This window comes from Bubalus bubalis, chromosome 4 (genome assembly GCF_019923935.1).
Source record: "Bubalus bubalis isolate 160015118507 breed Murrah chromosome 4, NDDB_SH_1, whole genome shotgun sequence".
NCBI lineage: Eukaryota > Metazoa > Chordata > Mammalia > Artiodactyla > Bovidae > Bubalus > Bubalus bubalis.
In genome coordinates, this window is record NC_059160.1 from 55,951,164 (window position 1) to 55,969,211 (window position 18,048).

Consider the following 18,048-nt stretch of genomic DNA (forward strand, 5'->3'; position numbering starts at 1 on the left):
CCTCTGCCGTCCCCTTCTCCTCCTGCCCTCAATCTTTCCCAGCATCAGGGTCTTTTCAAATGAGTCAGCTTTTCTCATCAGGTGGCCAAAGTATTGGAGTTTCAGCTTCAAAGTCAGTCTCTCCAATGAACACCCAGGATTGATCTCCTTTAGGATGGACTGGTTGGATCTCCTTGCAGTCCAAGGGACTCTCAGGAGTCTTCTCCAACACCTCAGGCACTCTACTGGTGTCTATAATTCTTTGTAAAAAAAGTCATTGAAACTTCAAATTTAGTTGTATCCAATTTTAGTAATCAATTTTCTAACTATTAAATCGATAGCCTCCCTCATATAAAAAATATTTTATCAATCTTACATCATAGAGTGGTCACCATTTCTATTTACCTCTCATTTTTTTAAAATAGGCTGTTTCCATTCTATCTCTACTGGTTTTAAGCCCTTTCTCACTTAAGCTTTTCTTTTTGCTTTCCTTCATTTTTCCCTGATCCCAGATCAAGGTTATTTTTGTTCTTGGCTTCAGCTATCCTTGAACAAATCCTAAAGAACTTCCACCCCCAATTGCAATCCGAATGTTTCTATCCAGACAGCGTGAAATAACCTTAAATGTAACATTCAAAACAATTTTATCTCCAAAACTGCTTGTTCCACCTCTCTTACTTGTCTCAATTAGTGGTATGCCCCAGTATCTACCTACTGCCTCAAACGAGAAGCCTCAATTACCTTCAACTGCAATCCTTCACTTAATCCTGGAATTTTTCCTTGACTTTTTTGTTTTGGTTGTTTGTTTGCCTCTACTGATACTGCTTCATCTTTCACCAGAAATAGTAATGTTACAAGCTTCTCAAGGTTCCTATTTCCATTCTCTTCTCAATATGTTCTGTCCTCTATACTGCCAGTATGATTATCAGAAATATTTTTCTAAATCAAAGATCTCATCATATTTCCCAAATTCAATCACCATAGTTTTCCAGGGCTTGAAACTGCCTATGAAATAATGTCCATGCATTTGCAATCTCATCTCCCTTCCACCCATCCTACATTGTCTGCTGGTAAATATTTAACAACTGGATATCCAGGGGAAAAAGTCCAGATTTTAGTGTTTACCATTTTATACAATGAAAATACTGTTACAATGGCTGATTACAAGCTTTCCTGAAGTTACCGAACACTGGAACACACAGTTGGAAAGAGACGTGCACAGCTGGTTCATAAGCCACTATGAACTGGCTGAGTATGAAGTTGAGCCAACTTCAGCACAGACTGTTCAGTAAAAGCTCTGACTGCATTCACCTTCACACCATGCAATCTCTCTTCCCACCCCTCCAGGTTTTAGTAGACATAATCTCAAGCCTGTGACTATTACTTTTCAAATACATGTATATTTTGGCAGTGTGTAATTTTAAAAGGGTTAAAAATATCACTCTGATATACATACTGAACATGTGCAAATATTTAAGTTGCATTAATGAGTGAACTAACTTTATATCCTATCTTGCTGGTTCCTGCATTAATGTGAGTTAAATTTTTGATGCACATTCATTATATATTTGTATGACAGTCGCGACTTCACTTTCACTTTTCACTTTCATGCATTGGAGAAGGAAATGGCAACCCACTCCAGTGTTCTTGCCTGGAGAATCCCAGGGATGGGGGAGCCTGGTGGGCTGCCGTCTATGGGGTCGCACAGAGTTGACTGAAGCGACTTAGCAGCAGCAGCAGCATGTTTTTAACTTTTTGAAAATCATACTTTGAAAATTAAGTAGCAATGAACAAAAACGTAAATTTAAACCATAGAATTTTTGGTGGGTTTATGATAGGTGTTCTCTCAGTTAAAGGAGATTCAAGTTGAAATTACTGCCATGTGTTTTCTAAAGAAAAAGATATTGTAACTACACTTATTAACCTGAAATATTCTTTAATAATTCTTACTTTGAAAAGGAATTCTCATGTTGTTCCAGCACATTAGATTACTTGCCATTTAGAAGTCATGGACTTTGACACTTCTGTCCTTTTTCATAATTATGTTCCACCTACTTGAAACGTTCTAGTGAGTTAGTAATGATAGCCAACATTCTGTTGTCTGGCACTCTCTAGGTATTTAACCTGCATTAGCTTAGTTAATCCTCACAACAACCTCATGAAGGTAAATAATACCACAGGGCTGGAGAGGTTCGGTACTTTCCCTACCATTACAAAGCTAAAAATCCACAGAGTGAAGTTTCAAATACAAGGCTGACTTTGGAGCCCATTCATTTAATGTTAGGGCTTCCCTGATAGCTCAGTTGGTAAAGAATCTGCCTGCAATGCAGGAGACCCTGGTTTGATTCCTGGGTTGGGAAGATCCACTGGAGAAGGGAAAGGCTACCCACTCCAGTATTCTTGGGCTTCCCTTGTGGCTCAGCTGATAGAGTGAAGTTTCAAATCCAAGTCTGACTTTGGAGCCAGTTCATTTAACATTAAGCTGACATTCTCACCCTTGAAATAACATCTCCACTAAAATCCCATCTCTGACTAAACAAGATAGAATCACTTCATCCTTTGTGTTCTCATGACCTTTTTCTTCTGTTTCCAATATGCCAAGGATAATAATAGCATTAAGAGCTTGACATATGCTAGGTACTTTGTTGAACACTGTATATGTGTTTAATCCTCACAAAATTGTGAGATACTTTTATCTCCAATAGATGAGGTACTGAGGCTGAGATTGAAATAAGTTGCCCAAGTTTACACTCTGCCTGCAAAGTGGCCAAGTCAGCCTTTGAAGGAGTCTAATTACAGAGCTCAGGGTCTTAGCATAGGAATTTATCTTTCATCTGAGGCTGTTAATTAACTTCTTGATGACAGGAAAAGTTTGTTTTCGTTCAGGCTACCTAGTTACTTAAATAGTCCCTTATTTTTAGTGCATTATAAATGAGTAAACTGAGTATAGTCAATCCACAAGTATCTGCTTTCCCTTGCTTTAAAAGGGTCAGGATTATATGTAAACTATCCCCTTGCCATTCCCATACACTCCCACAGACTTTTCTGATACATCCCTCAGAGGTAGTGTAATTTCCCCTTCCCTTTTCAGATGACACTGAATGGTCATTTTCATCTCTTAAAGTGTTGGTTTGGGGCTGGGTCGAATGAAGGTGCAGAGCTGTAATAGCTCTCCCTGATTTCAACTATTTCCTTCCTTTTCACAGAAATTTTAAAGTGAAATTTTACACCTTTATTTCTCTAGATACAGCAACCTAGTGAGTTGGGTAAGGCTGATATTAACCTATTGTATAGATAATTAAACTGAGGCTAAAAGTAAGAAATTATTTTCTCCAGGTTAATAGAACTAGGAAATACTAGAGCCAAAACTAGAATTTAGGCTTCTAACGTCCTGGTCCTGGACTCTATTAACACATCGTAACAACTTTCACTTTCCTTAGAATTTCTAGAGGAAACATCAAATTATAGCATTTGGCCAGGGTAACACAGAATATCTAAGCAAAGAAGAATATGAAGAAAACTGAAAAAAAAAAAAAAAAAGAAAGAAAACTGAATAAGTAAAGAAAGCAAAGCAATCAGCACTTTGTGGAGTCAATTCTGACAGGCAAATGAAAAAGAAAAGTGAGATATGGACGAAGCACTCAGTGAAGGACACTAGAGCCTGAGGATGGAGGTCTAAAACCCAGAAGGTTCTGGGGTTGGGAGCCAAACCATTCAAAAGAATCAGGGACAGGTAGGACCGCGGACCCGAGACCCTGCAAGGGAAGCGGGACAACAAACCTCCCGAGCCTGCGTTGCCCCGCCCCACCTAGCGCCGCCCCGCCCCGTCCCGCCCCGCCCCGCCTCGCGCCCGCGGCTCCCCGGCCCTCCCCCAGGTCTCTTAGGTGATGCTGCAGCCAAGATGGCGCCGGCGGCGGCCGTGGCTGCCTGAGCGCAATGCTTCGGATCCTTGGCGGCAGCGGTGGCGGCTGTGGCCTCGGCCGGGGCCTCGGGTCTGTCCCGGGCGTGAGTGCTCACGAGCCTCTCCTCCGGCCGGGTGAATCCGGACAAAGAGGAGACGGCCTCGAAGAGAGGAGGCAGTGAAGAACTGAGAGAGAGCGCGGCGCCTCCCGCCTCGGCACCATGGCTGGGCTCATCAAGAAACAGATCCTGAAGCACCTTTCCAGGTTAGAGCCTCGAGCGTGGGCACAAGCCCGCCTCCGCCCTAGCGGGGTACCAGAGGCAACCCGCGGCTTCAGGGGCGGCGGGGACTGGCAGCCTAGCCGGAGGCGACCCTTGGACTCCCTGCTCCAGAGGGGCAGAGGTCGCGGCCCCTGATCTCCCTTGGCCCCTGCACTCAGGGCTGGCCTCGCGAGTCAGCGCCTGCATGGGGTCGTCCCCGGTCCGGGTCGCCCACAGACAGGTTCGCCCCTGGACGGCGCCGCTAGATGGATTCTCTCCCCCGATCGGCTCACGGAGGAGCGTGTTGGGTTGCAGGGAGAGACTGATGGCTGGGATCATCCCCGACGCCGCGTCTGGGGGGCGTCGGGAGGACCCTCTCAGGCGGTCCAGCGCGGAGACTGGAGATGGTCTGGCGCCGCCCAGGTGCTCGGTGTCTGCTCGCCTCCATTCGGAGATGAGCGGTTCCGTTAACCCAGGGCGTCTAGCGCAGTGTGGACTCTTAGGGCTGAGCCTTGTCTTCTCACTGAAACGTTAACCTTGTTATTGTTCTGAATTCACCCTGCCTCGCCGTTCCCAGTCTGTCTCTGCATTAGAGGGTGTGCCTGTTTGCACAGTTAGGATTTGTTTTAGGTAAATAATCAGAGTTACCAACTTTGGCAAGTTTTTTTCTGGAGTCGTTTTAGCCCCACATCATTCGTACAGAGTTTATTACTGTTTTTTAAAATCTAAGATCCATAAATTCAGGGAGTCAACATCTGTGGTAACAAACCCAAGACTTGTCAGCCTTTCCATTTCATAACGCGGTTTTAGTCAGAATCATGACTCAGTAAAGCTGGCAGTTTGTTACTGCCCCTGACTTTTCCATATTTGTCTCAAAACACAGGCTAAATGTAGGATCTTGTTTCCAAGTTGTTAACAGCGAATTCAGAATGCTTGATTATGACCCTTTCCTCTGTTATTTCTAAGTTAAAGATTACTTTTAACTGATTTTAGGAAAACACTTGGATGTGATAATATACTTTCCTAGTAAAGAGAGCTCTTGGTTGTCCAAATCGTTGTATACCACAGGTTGTATGCTGGAAAGCAAAATTATTAATTCTGTGATTCAGCAAATATTTTCCTCACTTATAACATTGAATAAGATAAAGGTTTTTTTTAAAGTAACCAAGTATAGAAAGACTGATGATTATACATTTCTTTTAATAGTATCACTAATTGGAAGTTTTCTTTTGAAATTGTCCATATGATCCAATAATGAATAACTTCATTTTGGAAGATTTTATCATTATTTTGTATGATTTAAGTAAGATCTGACTTGTCAGATGTCCTCCAGCCTTTCTCATACTCAGTTCACAAGAAAATTTGCACCTACAGAAAATGATTTGAATTTCTATTTTCTCACTCTCCCGGGGATGACAGTATTTACATAGCTAGTTCCATTTTAGATGCACAGGAGAAAAGTTTGTTCAGTCATTAAGAACCTTAGGACATTAGAGTTTAATTCTCTTATAGAACTCCCGTTGATGAGGACTCTTACGAATTAGTTGTAAAGGTAATGGCTTACTTCACAAAACAGACACATTCATAATTGAATCTTGAGAATTACTCTTTTTTTTTTTTATAATAGAGTATAGATTTACCATGTGTTAGTTTCAGGTATTCAACATAGTGAGTCAGTTATACATATAGAGGATTACTTTTTTAATCTGTATGATTTCTAATAATTGCACTGTTAACTAATGATGTTTTTGAGATGTGTTTTTGAAGCACTTAAGTTTTCAGTTAATTCATGTTTCAAAACTTCCTTAAGTCAAGTGACTGAAGAGTATCTAATTCATCCTCTTGGTTAAGATATTAACCTTACTGCTGTTGCTGTCATTTCCTAAGAGCAATACAGTTATTTATAAATATAAAGGATGACAATAGAAGAAACAAGGTGGGTGTTGTGATAATTTACTGTTACTCAGGTAGTGATGAACTTCTGAAATTATCTAGGTCAAACTTAATTTTATAGATTATTCAGTAATAAAGATGTCACTATACTGATCTAACCATCCGGAACACAGTTTGATTGGAAATACTCAGAACATACTATCTTCCGATAATAGACATTTCTTATGACTAGTGAATGGAACTCATGGTAATTTCTTAATGGAGGGCTTACCTGACCACTCTTTTCTCTGTAGCACTCATCCTCATCTGTAATAAGATGTACTTATTTATTTGCAGTTCATTTGTATTCTGTACTGAATGTAAACTCCATGAGGGCAGGTTTTTTTTTTTTTTGAATCTAGAATAATGTAGGTACTCAATGACTATTTTTTGAATGAATGCATGAATGGCAACAATGAATTGACTGTGCTTCATACTGCTATTTTTTTTTTTTTTAAGCTACCAATATTATCACAGATATTGGGCATGGCCAATTTTCCTGTGGTTTTAGGAAATAATGGACAATTGAATAATTGAATAAATATGGTACCTTTGGTATCCTGGAAAGAAAGGACTATGAAAATGACACTTTAAGAGATAAAGAAGACAATGTAGGAACAAACAGGAGAAAAAGAGTGCTTACTCCAAGCTTGGAGGTTGAAGTGTGGTGAAAATTTAAGATTAAAACCAGTGTTATTCAGATACAAAGGCTTAAGAAAGCTGAGAACTGAAGAATTGATGCTTTTGAACTGTGGTGTTGGAGAAGACTCTTGAGAGTCCCTTGGACAGCAAGGAGATCAAACCAGTCAATCCTAAAGGAAATCAGTCCTGAATATTCATTGGAAGGACTGATGCTGAAGTTGAAGCTGTAATTTGGCACCTGATGCAAAGAACTGACTCCTTTCAAAAGACCCTGATGCTGGGAAAGATTGAAGGCAGGAGGAGAAGGGGACAACAGAGGATGAGATGGTTGGATGACATCACTGACTCGATGGACGTGAGTTTGAGCAAGATCTGGGAGTTGGTGAAGAACAGGAAGCCTGGTGTGCTACAGTCCTTGGGGTTGCAAAGAGTTGTACACACTGCAGTCCATGGGGTTGCAAAGAGTCGGACACGACTGAGCGACTGAACTGAACTGAACTGATAAGAGAATTATTCTTTAGAGATTAACAAATGCTTAAAGCAAATGATGAACTATTTGAGAAGTGTAAATCTGTATACTTATTCCCTATGTAGTTGTTTAGTTTGTATTCCGAGCATCTCTTTCATTGTTAATAAAAAGTTTGTATACTTGAAACAGATCTGAAACTGAAGAGGACAAGTGAGTGAGTGAGTGTGTGTGTGTTCGCGTGCACACATGTGCAGATTAGTTACAGTGTAGTTACACTTTAATAGAAGTGAAACAGGAAAAGCCTTTGAAGGGGATTTTATCCTGATCTTTCATACTATAACTGTCCAGAATATGTTTTGGAGAGTTCTCTAGGAGAGTATTTTTTCACAAGGAAATGGAAAGCTCTAAAGAAAAGTTAGAACAAGTGTAAGAAAGAAAATAAAAGCAGGAGCTTACCTTCAGCTCAAGTCCTCATTACCTGTTACTGTGGTATGTGTACATATGTGCTCCAGCAAAGGTGAAGGGCAGGGAGTAAAAGCTTGAAAATGGGGTACATTTAAGCCAGGACATAAAAAGAGATGGGGAAGATTCAGATACAAATGCTCCCCCGCTCCCCCTTTGGCTCAAGGCATATTATGCTGGAGGTACAAGTGGGTGTTGCAAAGACATAAACTACACCTGAATACAGTCTTTGTATGGTTTTAAGCAGTGGTTATGAAATATGGGTGTTTGACCCCTCCGAGGATATTTGGCAATGTCTGGAGACATTTTTGATTGTCATGACTCGGCAGAGTTGGGTCTTGGGGTTTAACTAGCAGGTAGAGGCCAAGAATGCTGCTAAACATCCTATAGTGGACAGCATGATCTCTCACAAAAAGAATTATTTGACCTACATGTCAATAATTTTGAGGTTGAGAAACTGATTTAAAGTATACACATGTGTGTCAGATTATTGGACTAGGATACTGGGCTAATTAAGATTATATTGTCTGTCATAAATATACTACCATGTGTTAAATAGGCAGCTAGTGGGAACGTACTGTATAGCACAGGGAGCTTCGCTTGGTCCTCAGCTAGTGACTAAGAGGGGAGGGGTGGATGGAAGTTTCAAGAGGGAGGGGATATGTGTATACATGTAACTGATTCCCAGGTAGTGCTAGTGGTAAAGAACCCACCTGCCAGTGCAGGAGAGGTTGCAACCTACTCCAGTATTCTTGCTTGGAGAATCCCATGGACAGCTGAGCCAGGAGGGCTGCAGACCATGGGGTCACAAAGAGTCAGGCACGACTGAAGCACGTTAGCACCCACACACAGCTGATTCACTTCATTGGTCAACAGAAACACAACATTGTAGAGCAATTATACTCCAATTAAAAAAACTGTAAAAAAAAAAAGATTATATTGTCTGCAAACAACAAAAACCTGCTCTGTTTCACTTAGGCTAAAAGAGGAAATGTAATAGAAAGCTGTTAGTATGGGTCACAGAATCTGGAACAGCCAATGCCTAGGGCCTCGGTGGAAGAGTACTTGAACTTCAGCACTATTGACATTTGAACCAGACGATTGTTTTTTGTGAAAAGCTGCTCTGCGCATTGTAGGATGTTGAGCGGCACCTCTGGTCTCCACCCACTAGATGCCAGTAGCACTCCTGCAGTCTTGACAATGAGAGCAGGTCCCCAGATGTTTCCAGATGTCCCCTGGAAGGTACAACGACTCTCAGTTGAGAACCACTACTTTAGGGTGCTGTCTGATCTTTCACAACTCCCAGTCTGGTCTTTCCTGTTGAAGTTTCGGATTTCTGGCAGAGAGAATCTGTTTGACCCAGTTCTGTTTATCCACGGGTCAATTAGCAGTGGCAAAGGGTTGTACAGCAAAGATGTGGTCATGTGGAGAACTGTTTAGAGTCAGGCTTGTTGCTCCATTTGGTGTCTTTAGTAGGCACCTAACAAAATTAGGTTTTGGAGGGCCTCATTTGCCGTGTTAGGGAAATTGAAATTAAATTTCATCCCAGGAGGTGACTGCTAATAAAGAATTCCTGATTAAAGAGGGACATGATCACTAAAGAAAGGTACATGGTTATGAGTTTGATTTGCAATCCAAGGTTCAGGAACATTTCTCAGGGGTGGAAACATAGAGTCTATAGAGGTGCTCTGATTAGATTAAGTAGAAAAATAATGTAGAAAGATATCAGTATTCCACAGAATTTATGAGAAGGTTAGAGAAACAGACTTGGGAAAGGCCTGGATACTGGCCAGCTCCAAGGATTGAGGTAAAAGAAACTTCTTGACAGTTTCAACAAGACATACTCCCTAAACAAAGCGGAAGAAATAAGTAGAAAGGGAGAGTGGCCTGAGAAGATTAACTATTTGGAATATTTATTAAGGAGATTAGGAAAGGTTGAGTGTTTGCAGGATCTTGTGACTGACTGGCAAAATGAAGGGAGATTAGAGTGCCTCACAGTATATTTACTGAGTGCTTCTCTGTACCAGGTACTAGTCCATAATGTTGGGGCAAACTCCTTGTCCTTAGTGGAGCTTACATTTTAATCAGAGAAGGCTGAGAGTAATTAGATTAATAAACCTTCACGTTTAAATTAAATGTGAAGTACACTGCTATTGAAAAAAAATAAGAGAAAGGGAGTAGGAAGTGCACGGAGGTGGGGGGACAAACTTTGCAATTTTAAATCCAGATATGGAGAAGGCTTAATTGAGAAGGTGTTATTTGAGGAGAGAGCTGAAATTGGGAGTGCGAACAAATGCAAAGATCCAGAAGAGGAAGCTTACTTGTCATTTTTTGGCAAATACATTAATGCCTCCAATATAGGTGAAATGGAATGAGGACTGAGGTGAGTAGAGGAAGATAAGATCAAAGAGAAATCAAGGGCCAGATCTTGTGGGACCTTGTAGTGACTTTGGCTTTTACTCTGAGTGAGACTGGAAGCCACTGGAAGGCTTTGAACCATTGATCACTCTGCAGCCAAGTGGGAAATAAATAATTGGAGGGCGGGGGAAGAAGCAGGGGCCTAGTGAAAAGTGTTAACTAGCCAGATGAGAAAAAATACTGGCATGGAGCTAGGTGGATGCCGTGAAGTTGTTGAGATACATAGTCAAGTTTTAGATGTATTTTGAAGGCAGAGCCACAGGTTTTGCCAATAGATAAAATGTGGATTGAGAAGGAGAACAGTCATGGATGACTTTGACATAAGCAGCTGAGAAGATGGAGTTGCTATTAATTAAGTTGGAGAAGATATGCAGAAGGAGCAGGTTTATGGAAAAAGATCCGGAGTTTGGCTCTGGATACCTTAATTTGGTTGTCTATTAAGTATATAAATGGAGATCCCTTTATTTGTAAGCTAATTTAGACTGTGCCTCTTATAGTTTGGCAACAGTGATGTCAGTGTTTTTTGTGTGTGGTCATCCTTTGGCTTAGCCAATAGATAATTACAGAAAAGTAAATTGTGAGTTGAATTTTAGGGGGTGGATTTTTCTTTTCTTCTATTAAGTACATTTCATAGAAGCATCTAAAATTGAGCAAGGTGCCTGTTTCTTTCACATTAATTTACAACTACAACCAGATATTGATTCTTGGAAAAGTTACTTTAAGGAGATTGATTTGAAAACTTCAGGTGAAAAGGAGATTGAATGCGTGGTTTATTGGATATTGTAATACTGTTATCCTAGAATCAGAAGGTATTTGTTCTGGTCACCTAGAAGGAAGTTTTATTAAAACCGTGAGGTTTTAGACTTTGCTAAGATTTAACAGGTCGTGTTGAGTAGTTAAGTCACTGATCCAGCACCTTCATCATTTGATTATTCTATACTGCCTGTTCAGGCTGCAGTTTGCACCTAACAGTTCGCTTTTCTTTGAGTTTTCAGCATTTCCTGTTTTACTCCTTGATGGTATTTTATCATCCTGTTGCAGTATCCCTTAGGAGATTCGTTTATTACTTGGGAATCATTTGACCTTACCGTCCTTTGAAACTCGGAAAACATAGTCTTTTGACTCAGCAGTTCTTTAAAGTTGGGGAAGGACAATTTCTCCATTCATTTCTTTTTACTTGCATAATTTTTTTTGCAGTATTACAGTTTGCCTTAATACTGCAGTTTCCAGTCTAAATGTTTCCTCAGTAAGTTGATCTCTTAGCAGTTTAGGTTTTAAAGTTTGCATACTATGTTCCTTAAGATGAGTAATTTAATATTTCTATTAAATATTGATGTTTACAAGTTGATATTAGCTCACATTGAATGTAAGTTACAAGCTTTATGGGGTTTCCCTTGTGGCTCAGCTGGTAAAGAATCTGCCTGCAATGCGGGAGACCTGGGTATGATCCCTGGGTTGGGAAAATCCCCTGGAGAAGGGAAAGGCTACCCACTCCAGTATTCTGGCCTGGAGAATTTCATGGACTGTATAGTCCATGGGGTTGCAAAGAGTCGGACATGACTGAGCAACTTTCACTTAACTTCGAAAGTTTTATGACACCATTTCCATGAGTGAAATATGAGCAGTTATCACATCAAGACCAAATTATTAAAACAAAATTAAGAGCTGAGCAAATATGATCCAGGATGTATTTTTTTAGGCATTATACTTGTTATTGGTCTGTCTCATAATTCATTGACTTATTTTGAGACTTCTCCCAGCCAAAAAGCATGTTGTATAAAAATTTTGAACCTCTATATTAGTCTATCCTTTTAGACACTTTTAGCTGTATGTACTCTTTTTTCTACCCAAAAGTACCATTAAGAGAGGAATCTGTGGCTTCTTTTCTGCCACTGTTATTATAACATTGTGGGGTTTTCCTCTACTGTTTTTTATTTATTTTAGAACAAAAGCTTCTTGTTCATCTCTTTAAGGGCAGAATAACCCTGATAGGCTTTGAATTCTGAGGGCAGTGACTGTGCTTGTGTGGATCTCCATTGTATCTTTAGCATCTGCCACAGTACTGTGGTACAGGGTAGTTGTTCAGAAACATTTTTAGCTGACTGGAGAAATAGATTTATACTATTGTAAATTTATACATCGGCCGTCATGGAACACATAGGTCATAAATACATGTATTTATAAAGCTGGATACATTTTTAGCAATATTACAATCTTGATGTTTGTGGGTTATTTTTCATAGGTGACTTTACTCTTTAGTATTCTTTATGAAATGAAATGAGGATTATAGTTTTAACTGGGCCTTCTGGCAGTTAAAATTTTGACAATTTGTAGGTTGCTTGTCTTTTAGAGTGCTTGTCCTAATTGGTTTCATTTAATATTATTTAGTTCAGTCTTTGTGTAACTTTTGTGTAGCATAGCTATCTCGTTTTTGTTAAATATTATTTTTAATATAAAATTTAAAACGTATTGATTTAATAGAGTAGTAGTGCTACCAGTGGTAGAGAGAATGAAGAAAATCATAAATGATTGATTTATCTTAGATTTTAAGCAGCATTTGCCTATAGTTAATCCAGTGTGAAATACAACTGTATTTTCTTTAAAGTGACTCACAGCTAAATATTTTTATCATATCATTCCTTTCCTCTTCCTTCCCTTAAACTTGCTCCCTTCTGTGTCCCCTGTGTACCCATTCCCTGCAGCGATCCCTGCTGATTGTGGTGGAGATTGATGTGCTGTGAATTTCATAATCACCCAAATGAGTCCCAGAGGAGTCTAAGAAACCCTGGCAACTGACTACTTGCTTTCACCAGGAGTAGGGACCTTTTGTCTGAATTTCCTGCCCTCAGGTAATTCTTCTATTCCCCATTTTTTTTTTTTTCTTCTCTCTCTGTAAATGCAAGCACTTCCTGTGCCCAGATAAAGATACTTTGAGAATATTTTCTAATTCTTCTTGTTTTAGTCAGACACCAATTTCATGTTTTTTTTTTTTTTTTTTAAACTATGTAGCTACAGGCCCATGCAATTCTCTTAGAATGTCTTCTAATATATAAGATTTGGCAATGCACTTAAAGTTATAACCAGGTCTTTGATGTTGCATGAGTGAGTTTTATAACTTATTGTCAGCTACTTGGAAATAGTAGTTAACATTATCTGCTCTTTAATGGGTTAGGCATTATAGTCTAATGTAATTAATGAGGTATGAAGGCTTTTTTCGTAAAGAGAATGTTTTGACCAATTCACTGAAGAACTTAAAAGTTTTGTGTATTTAATGTTGGTTATAATTTTTATCAAAGATGTTGGAATAACTCTCATGAACAGCTGTGGAAATAGGATTCATTTTGAAGAATGTAAGGGCTCCCACTCCAATCTTTTCTTCTCTCTCCCATTGCCCTTTAAAAATCAGGGAAAACAGTTACACTATAAAATCAGATTCATGGAAATAGCACTAAATATTTTAGTCTAGGACTCAATGAAAAACCTAGAAACTTATATTTGAATGCTTCTCATGCTTGGTAAATTTATACACTTAAATACTTTGGAACTCTGAGTCTACTAAGAAATTCATAATTGAAGACTAGTCATGAGCAGAATTGAGCCACTGGTTACATACTTATCCTTAGTGTAATGGAACAGTTTATAAACTTGCTGACCATATATTAGCTGGCAATTGTATAGGTATGATGACTTAAATATTATTTCCCAATATTCTTGTTTGCTTTCCAATATTCTTGATTCCATCATCATTTGGTTATCTGGATCTTATCCAAATTGCCAAGGAAGAATGCCAAGCTTTATCTTTCAGTAGACCATTAGAAAAACCTTTGAGATTGTTAAGATATTGGTAGTTAAGAACTTCTGTTGTTTCTCGTGGCATTCAAGGATGGTTCTGATTTTGTGTATACCTCTAGCAAATCCTCTGGGACCTTTGCTTCAGACTAGATTACACCTCCTTAACATTTCTTTTTTGGTCTGGTTTGTGCTTAGCTTATTGAAGGTGAGGTATAGTGATTTTCGTCTAAGCTTAAATCACATCTGTCTGTGCTTTTTATTCAAGTCACCTACGAAGCTTAATTCCTTTTTCTTCTTAACCTTCTCATTTTAATCAGTCATTCTCCCTTTTTATTTAAATAATTCTCGAATTTATCTTTTTTATCCTGAACAAAACATATAGCAGATTATTTGCTACAAAGTAGACATCAGTAAGATTTGAATATCTCTACTGTCACTGCTGCTGCTGCTGCTGCTAAGTCGTTTCAGTCGTGTCCGACTCTGTGCCACTACCCAGATTTAAATCATAATTTCTTGGATCAGTTGAGGTTAAGTATTCTCATTTCTCATGCTTCTTTTTAAAAAAAAATATTTATTTATTATTGGCTGCTCTTGGTTCTTCATTGTTGTCTGTGTGCTTTCTCTCATTGCAGTCTGCAGGCTTCTCATTAGCAGTAGGCTTTTTAACAAAGTTGATGACCTCTTCCCTTCTCCATCTTAACCTAGTCTCATTTTTATTACAACATCCGTCACGCATTGCCTGGCACATAGTATGACTGTAAAACACTACAATAATTTCTTTATGTGATTGCTTCTAATAGTAAATCATGAGGTCTTTGAAAGCAGTAATTTTGCCTCATTTGTCTAAGTTACCCAAGAGCTTAATCAGAGCTCAGTTTTTGCCTTGAAGAAAGTATACCTAATTGTGTCAGGTTTTCTGACATTTCAACGAAATTTAGAAACCCAGGTTTTCCTGGTGGCTCAGATGGTAAAGTGTCTGCCTGCAATGGGGAGACCCGGGTTCGATCCCTGGGTTGGGAAGATCTCCTGGAGAAGGAAATGGCAACCCACTCCAGTATTCTTGCCTGGAGAATCCCACAGACGGAGGAGCCTGGTAGGCTACAGTCCATGGGGTCGCAAAGAGTCTGACACGACTAGCGACTTCACTTTACTTCACTTCACTACCCATTTTAAATGTTAGCCACATATTCTGGTTGTTAGAAACACTGTGCAGGCCAGACAAAACATGTCTGTGGGCAAAACACAGCTCATAGGCTGCCAGTTTGCAGCCTTTCCATTCTTTGAATGTTTCTGTGGAAAAACTAGTTAGACGGGATTGGTTGATTTTCTTTACATGAATATTACAAAAACAACCAAGCCAAATAAACTCTGCAAATTGTGAATGCTCAAAAAAAAAGGCGGGGGAGGGGGGAATTTATTATGAACATATCTTGATCCTTGTCCCATCCTTGTAGTTTTTTTAAAAAAAATTTGTTGTTGTTCAGTCACCAAGTCGTGGCCAACTCTTTGTGACCCTATGCACTGCAGCATGCCAGCCTTCCCTGAAGTTTGCCCAAGTTCATGTCCACCGAATGGGTGATGCCATCCAACCATCTCATCCTTTGTTGCCGCAATCCTCCTCCTCCTGCCCTCAGTCTTTCCCAGCATCAGGGTCTTTTCCAGTGTGTCAGTTCTTCACATCAGGTGGCCAAAGTATTGGAGCTTTAGCAACAGTCCTTCCAATGAATATTCAGGGTTTCCTTTAGGATTGACTGGTTTGATCTCCTGCAGTCCAAGGGACTCTCTCAAGTGTCTTCTCCAACACCACAATTCAAAGGCATCAATTCTTCAGTGCTCAGTCTTCTTGATGGTCCAACTCTCACATCCATACATGTTGGGAAAGCCATAGCTTTGACTATACAGACCTTGGTCTGTCAAGTGATATCTCTGCTGTTTAATATGCTGTCTAGGTTTGTCATAGCTTTTCTTCCAAGGAGCAAGTGTCTTAATTTTGTGGCTGCAGTGATTTTGTAGCCCAAGAAAATAAAATTTGTCACTGTTTCCACTTTTCCCCATCTGTTTGCCATGAATGATGGGACTGGATGCCGTCATCTTAGTTTTTTGAATGTTGAGTTTTAAGCCAGCTTTTTCACTTTTCTCTTTCACCTTCATCAAGAGGCTCTTTAGTTTCTCTTCACTTTCATTAGAGTGGTATCATCTGCATATCTGAGGTTGTTGATATTTCTCCTAGCAATCTTGATTCCAGCTTGTGATTCATCCAGCCCAGCATTTCATAAGATGTGCTCCGTATATGATTTTAAGTAAGCAGGGTGAATACTCCTTTCCCAATTTGGAACCAGTCTGTTGTTCCATGTCTGTTTCTAACTGTTGCTTCTTGACCTGCATACAGGTTTCTCAGGAGACAAGTAAGGTCATCTGATATTCCCATCTCTTTAAGAATTTTCCACAGTTTGTTGTGATCCTTCACACAGTCCAAGGCTTTCACATAGTCGATGAAGCAGAAATAGATGTTTTTCTGGAGTTCCTTTGCTTTCTATATGACCAATGGATGTTGGCAATTTGATTTCTGGTTCCTCCTCTGCCTTTTCTAAACCCAGCTAATACATCTAGAAGTTCTTGGTTCACATACTGCTGAAGCCATAATCTTGCTAGCATGTGAAATGAGTGCAGTGGTGTGGTAGTTTGAACATTCTTTGTCATTGCCCTTTGGGATTGGAATGAAAACTGTCCTTTTCCTGCTTGACCATGTCCAATTTACCTTGATTTAGGAACTTACCAGGTTCCCATGCAATATTGTTCAGTTTACAGCATCAGGCTTTACTTTCACCACATCTGACTATACTTTCAGACACATCTACAACCTAGTGTCATTTCCACTTTGGCCCAGCCTCTTCATTCCTTCTGGAGCTATTTCTCCACTCTTCCACAGTAGCATATTGGGCGCCTTCCGACCTGAGGGACTCATCTCGCATTGTATCATTTTACCTTTTCATACTGTTCATGGGATTCTTGGGGCAAAAATACTGGAGTGATTTGCCGTTCACTTCTCCAGTGGGCCGTGTTTTGTCAGAACTCTCCGCTATGACCTGTCTGTCTTGGGTGGCCCTGCATGGCATGGCTTATAGCTTCATTGAGTTATGCAAGCCCCTTTGCCACGACAAGGCTGTGATCCATGAAGGGGAATGGAATGGTAATTGATCCTAAAATACCTTTTAAGTTAAAATTGTACAAATTTGATTATAGTCTTGGCTCTGCCTTAGTGAGACCTTGAACTATGAACTTAACCTCTCTAGGCTTCACATTCTCTGCTGTAAAATGAGGACTTTGAATTAGAGAAACTTTTCCGGCACTAAAATTGTAAAATTATTTTATATTCTTTGCTTGTATAAATACTTCCTATGGCTCTACTAAGTTATTTTACTTGGCTCTAAATCACTTCTAGATGACAATAGCAATGGTGTGGTTTTCAAAAAGCCATGGTTCAAAGACCTTAGTAATTCTCATTTCCTTATATTTTATTAAGTTAGCTAGTCCATTCTTTTTTATTAAGAGATACACATCCACACATATTTGCTTTACAGTTTGTTTGGCTTGATTGTTTTTGTATTATACAATTAAAATCAACTAATCTAGTATAACAAGTTTTATATATATATATATTTATATATAAAGTGAAGTGAAATGAAAGTCACTCAGTTGTGTTTAATTCTTTGCGACCCCATGGACTATACAGTCCATGGAATTCTCCAAGCCACCTTTCCCTGCCTCAGAGGATCTTCCCAACCCAGGGATCAAACCGAGGTCTCCCGCATTGCAGGCGGATTCTTTATCAGCTGAGCCACAAGGGAAGCCATATATATATATATATTTATATATGGGTATATATAATTACTTATATAAATATCTGATTTAAACACTTCTATTGAAATATAATTGTTTTGTGCAATAAATTGCACATACTAAAGGTGTACAATTTGTTGAAATTTTGATTTATGCTCTCAAACATTTCTTTATACTCCTTTATAATCTTCTCCATCCTGTCTTCCTGCCTTATCTGTTATTATTATTGATCTACTTTATTTCACTTACATTAGTTTGTATTTCCCAGGATTTCATATAATAATTTAGTATACTTCTTTCCTGCCCTTTTTCCCTCAGCATAATTATTTTGCAATTAACCTTTGTTGTTTTAT

The 18,048-nt window shown here is 39.4% G+C and overlaps 1 protein-coding gene across 3 annotated transcripts in view; it reads left to right on the top strand.

The window, feature by feature from the left end:
- The first annotated feature begins 3,842 nt into the window (after positions 1-3,842).
- UHRF1BP1L (UHRF1 binding protein 1 like) overlaps positions 3,843-18,048 on the top strand; it is a 95,003-nt gene continuing 80,797 nt past the window's right edge. For 2 of the 3 annotated variants that reach the window (XM_025283671.2, XM_044941457.1), the window contains exon 1: positions 3,843-4,145. In XM_025283671.2, coding sequence (XP_025139456.1) covers positions 4,102-4,145 — 44 coding nt within the window. In that variant the 5' untranslated portion in view covers positions 3,843-4,101. Of the gene's footprint in view, positions 4,146-12,765; positions 12,913-18,048 lie in introns of all 3 variants that reach the window. The other variant, XM_025283673.2, reaches the window with a different exon arrangement.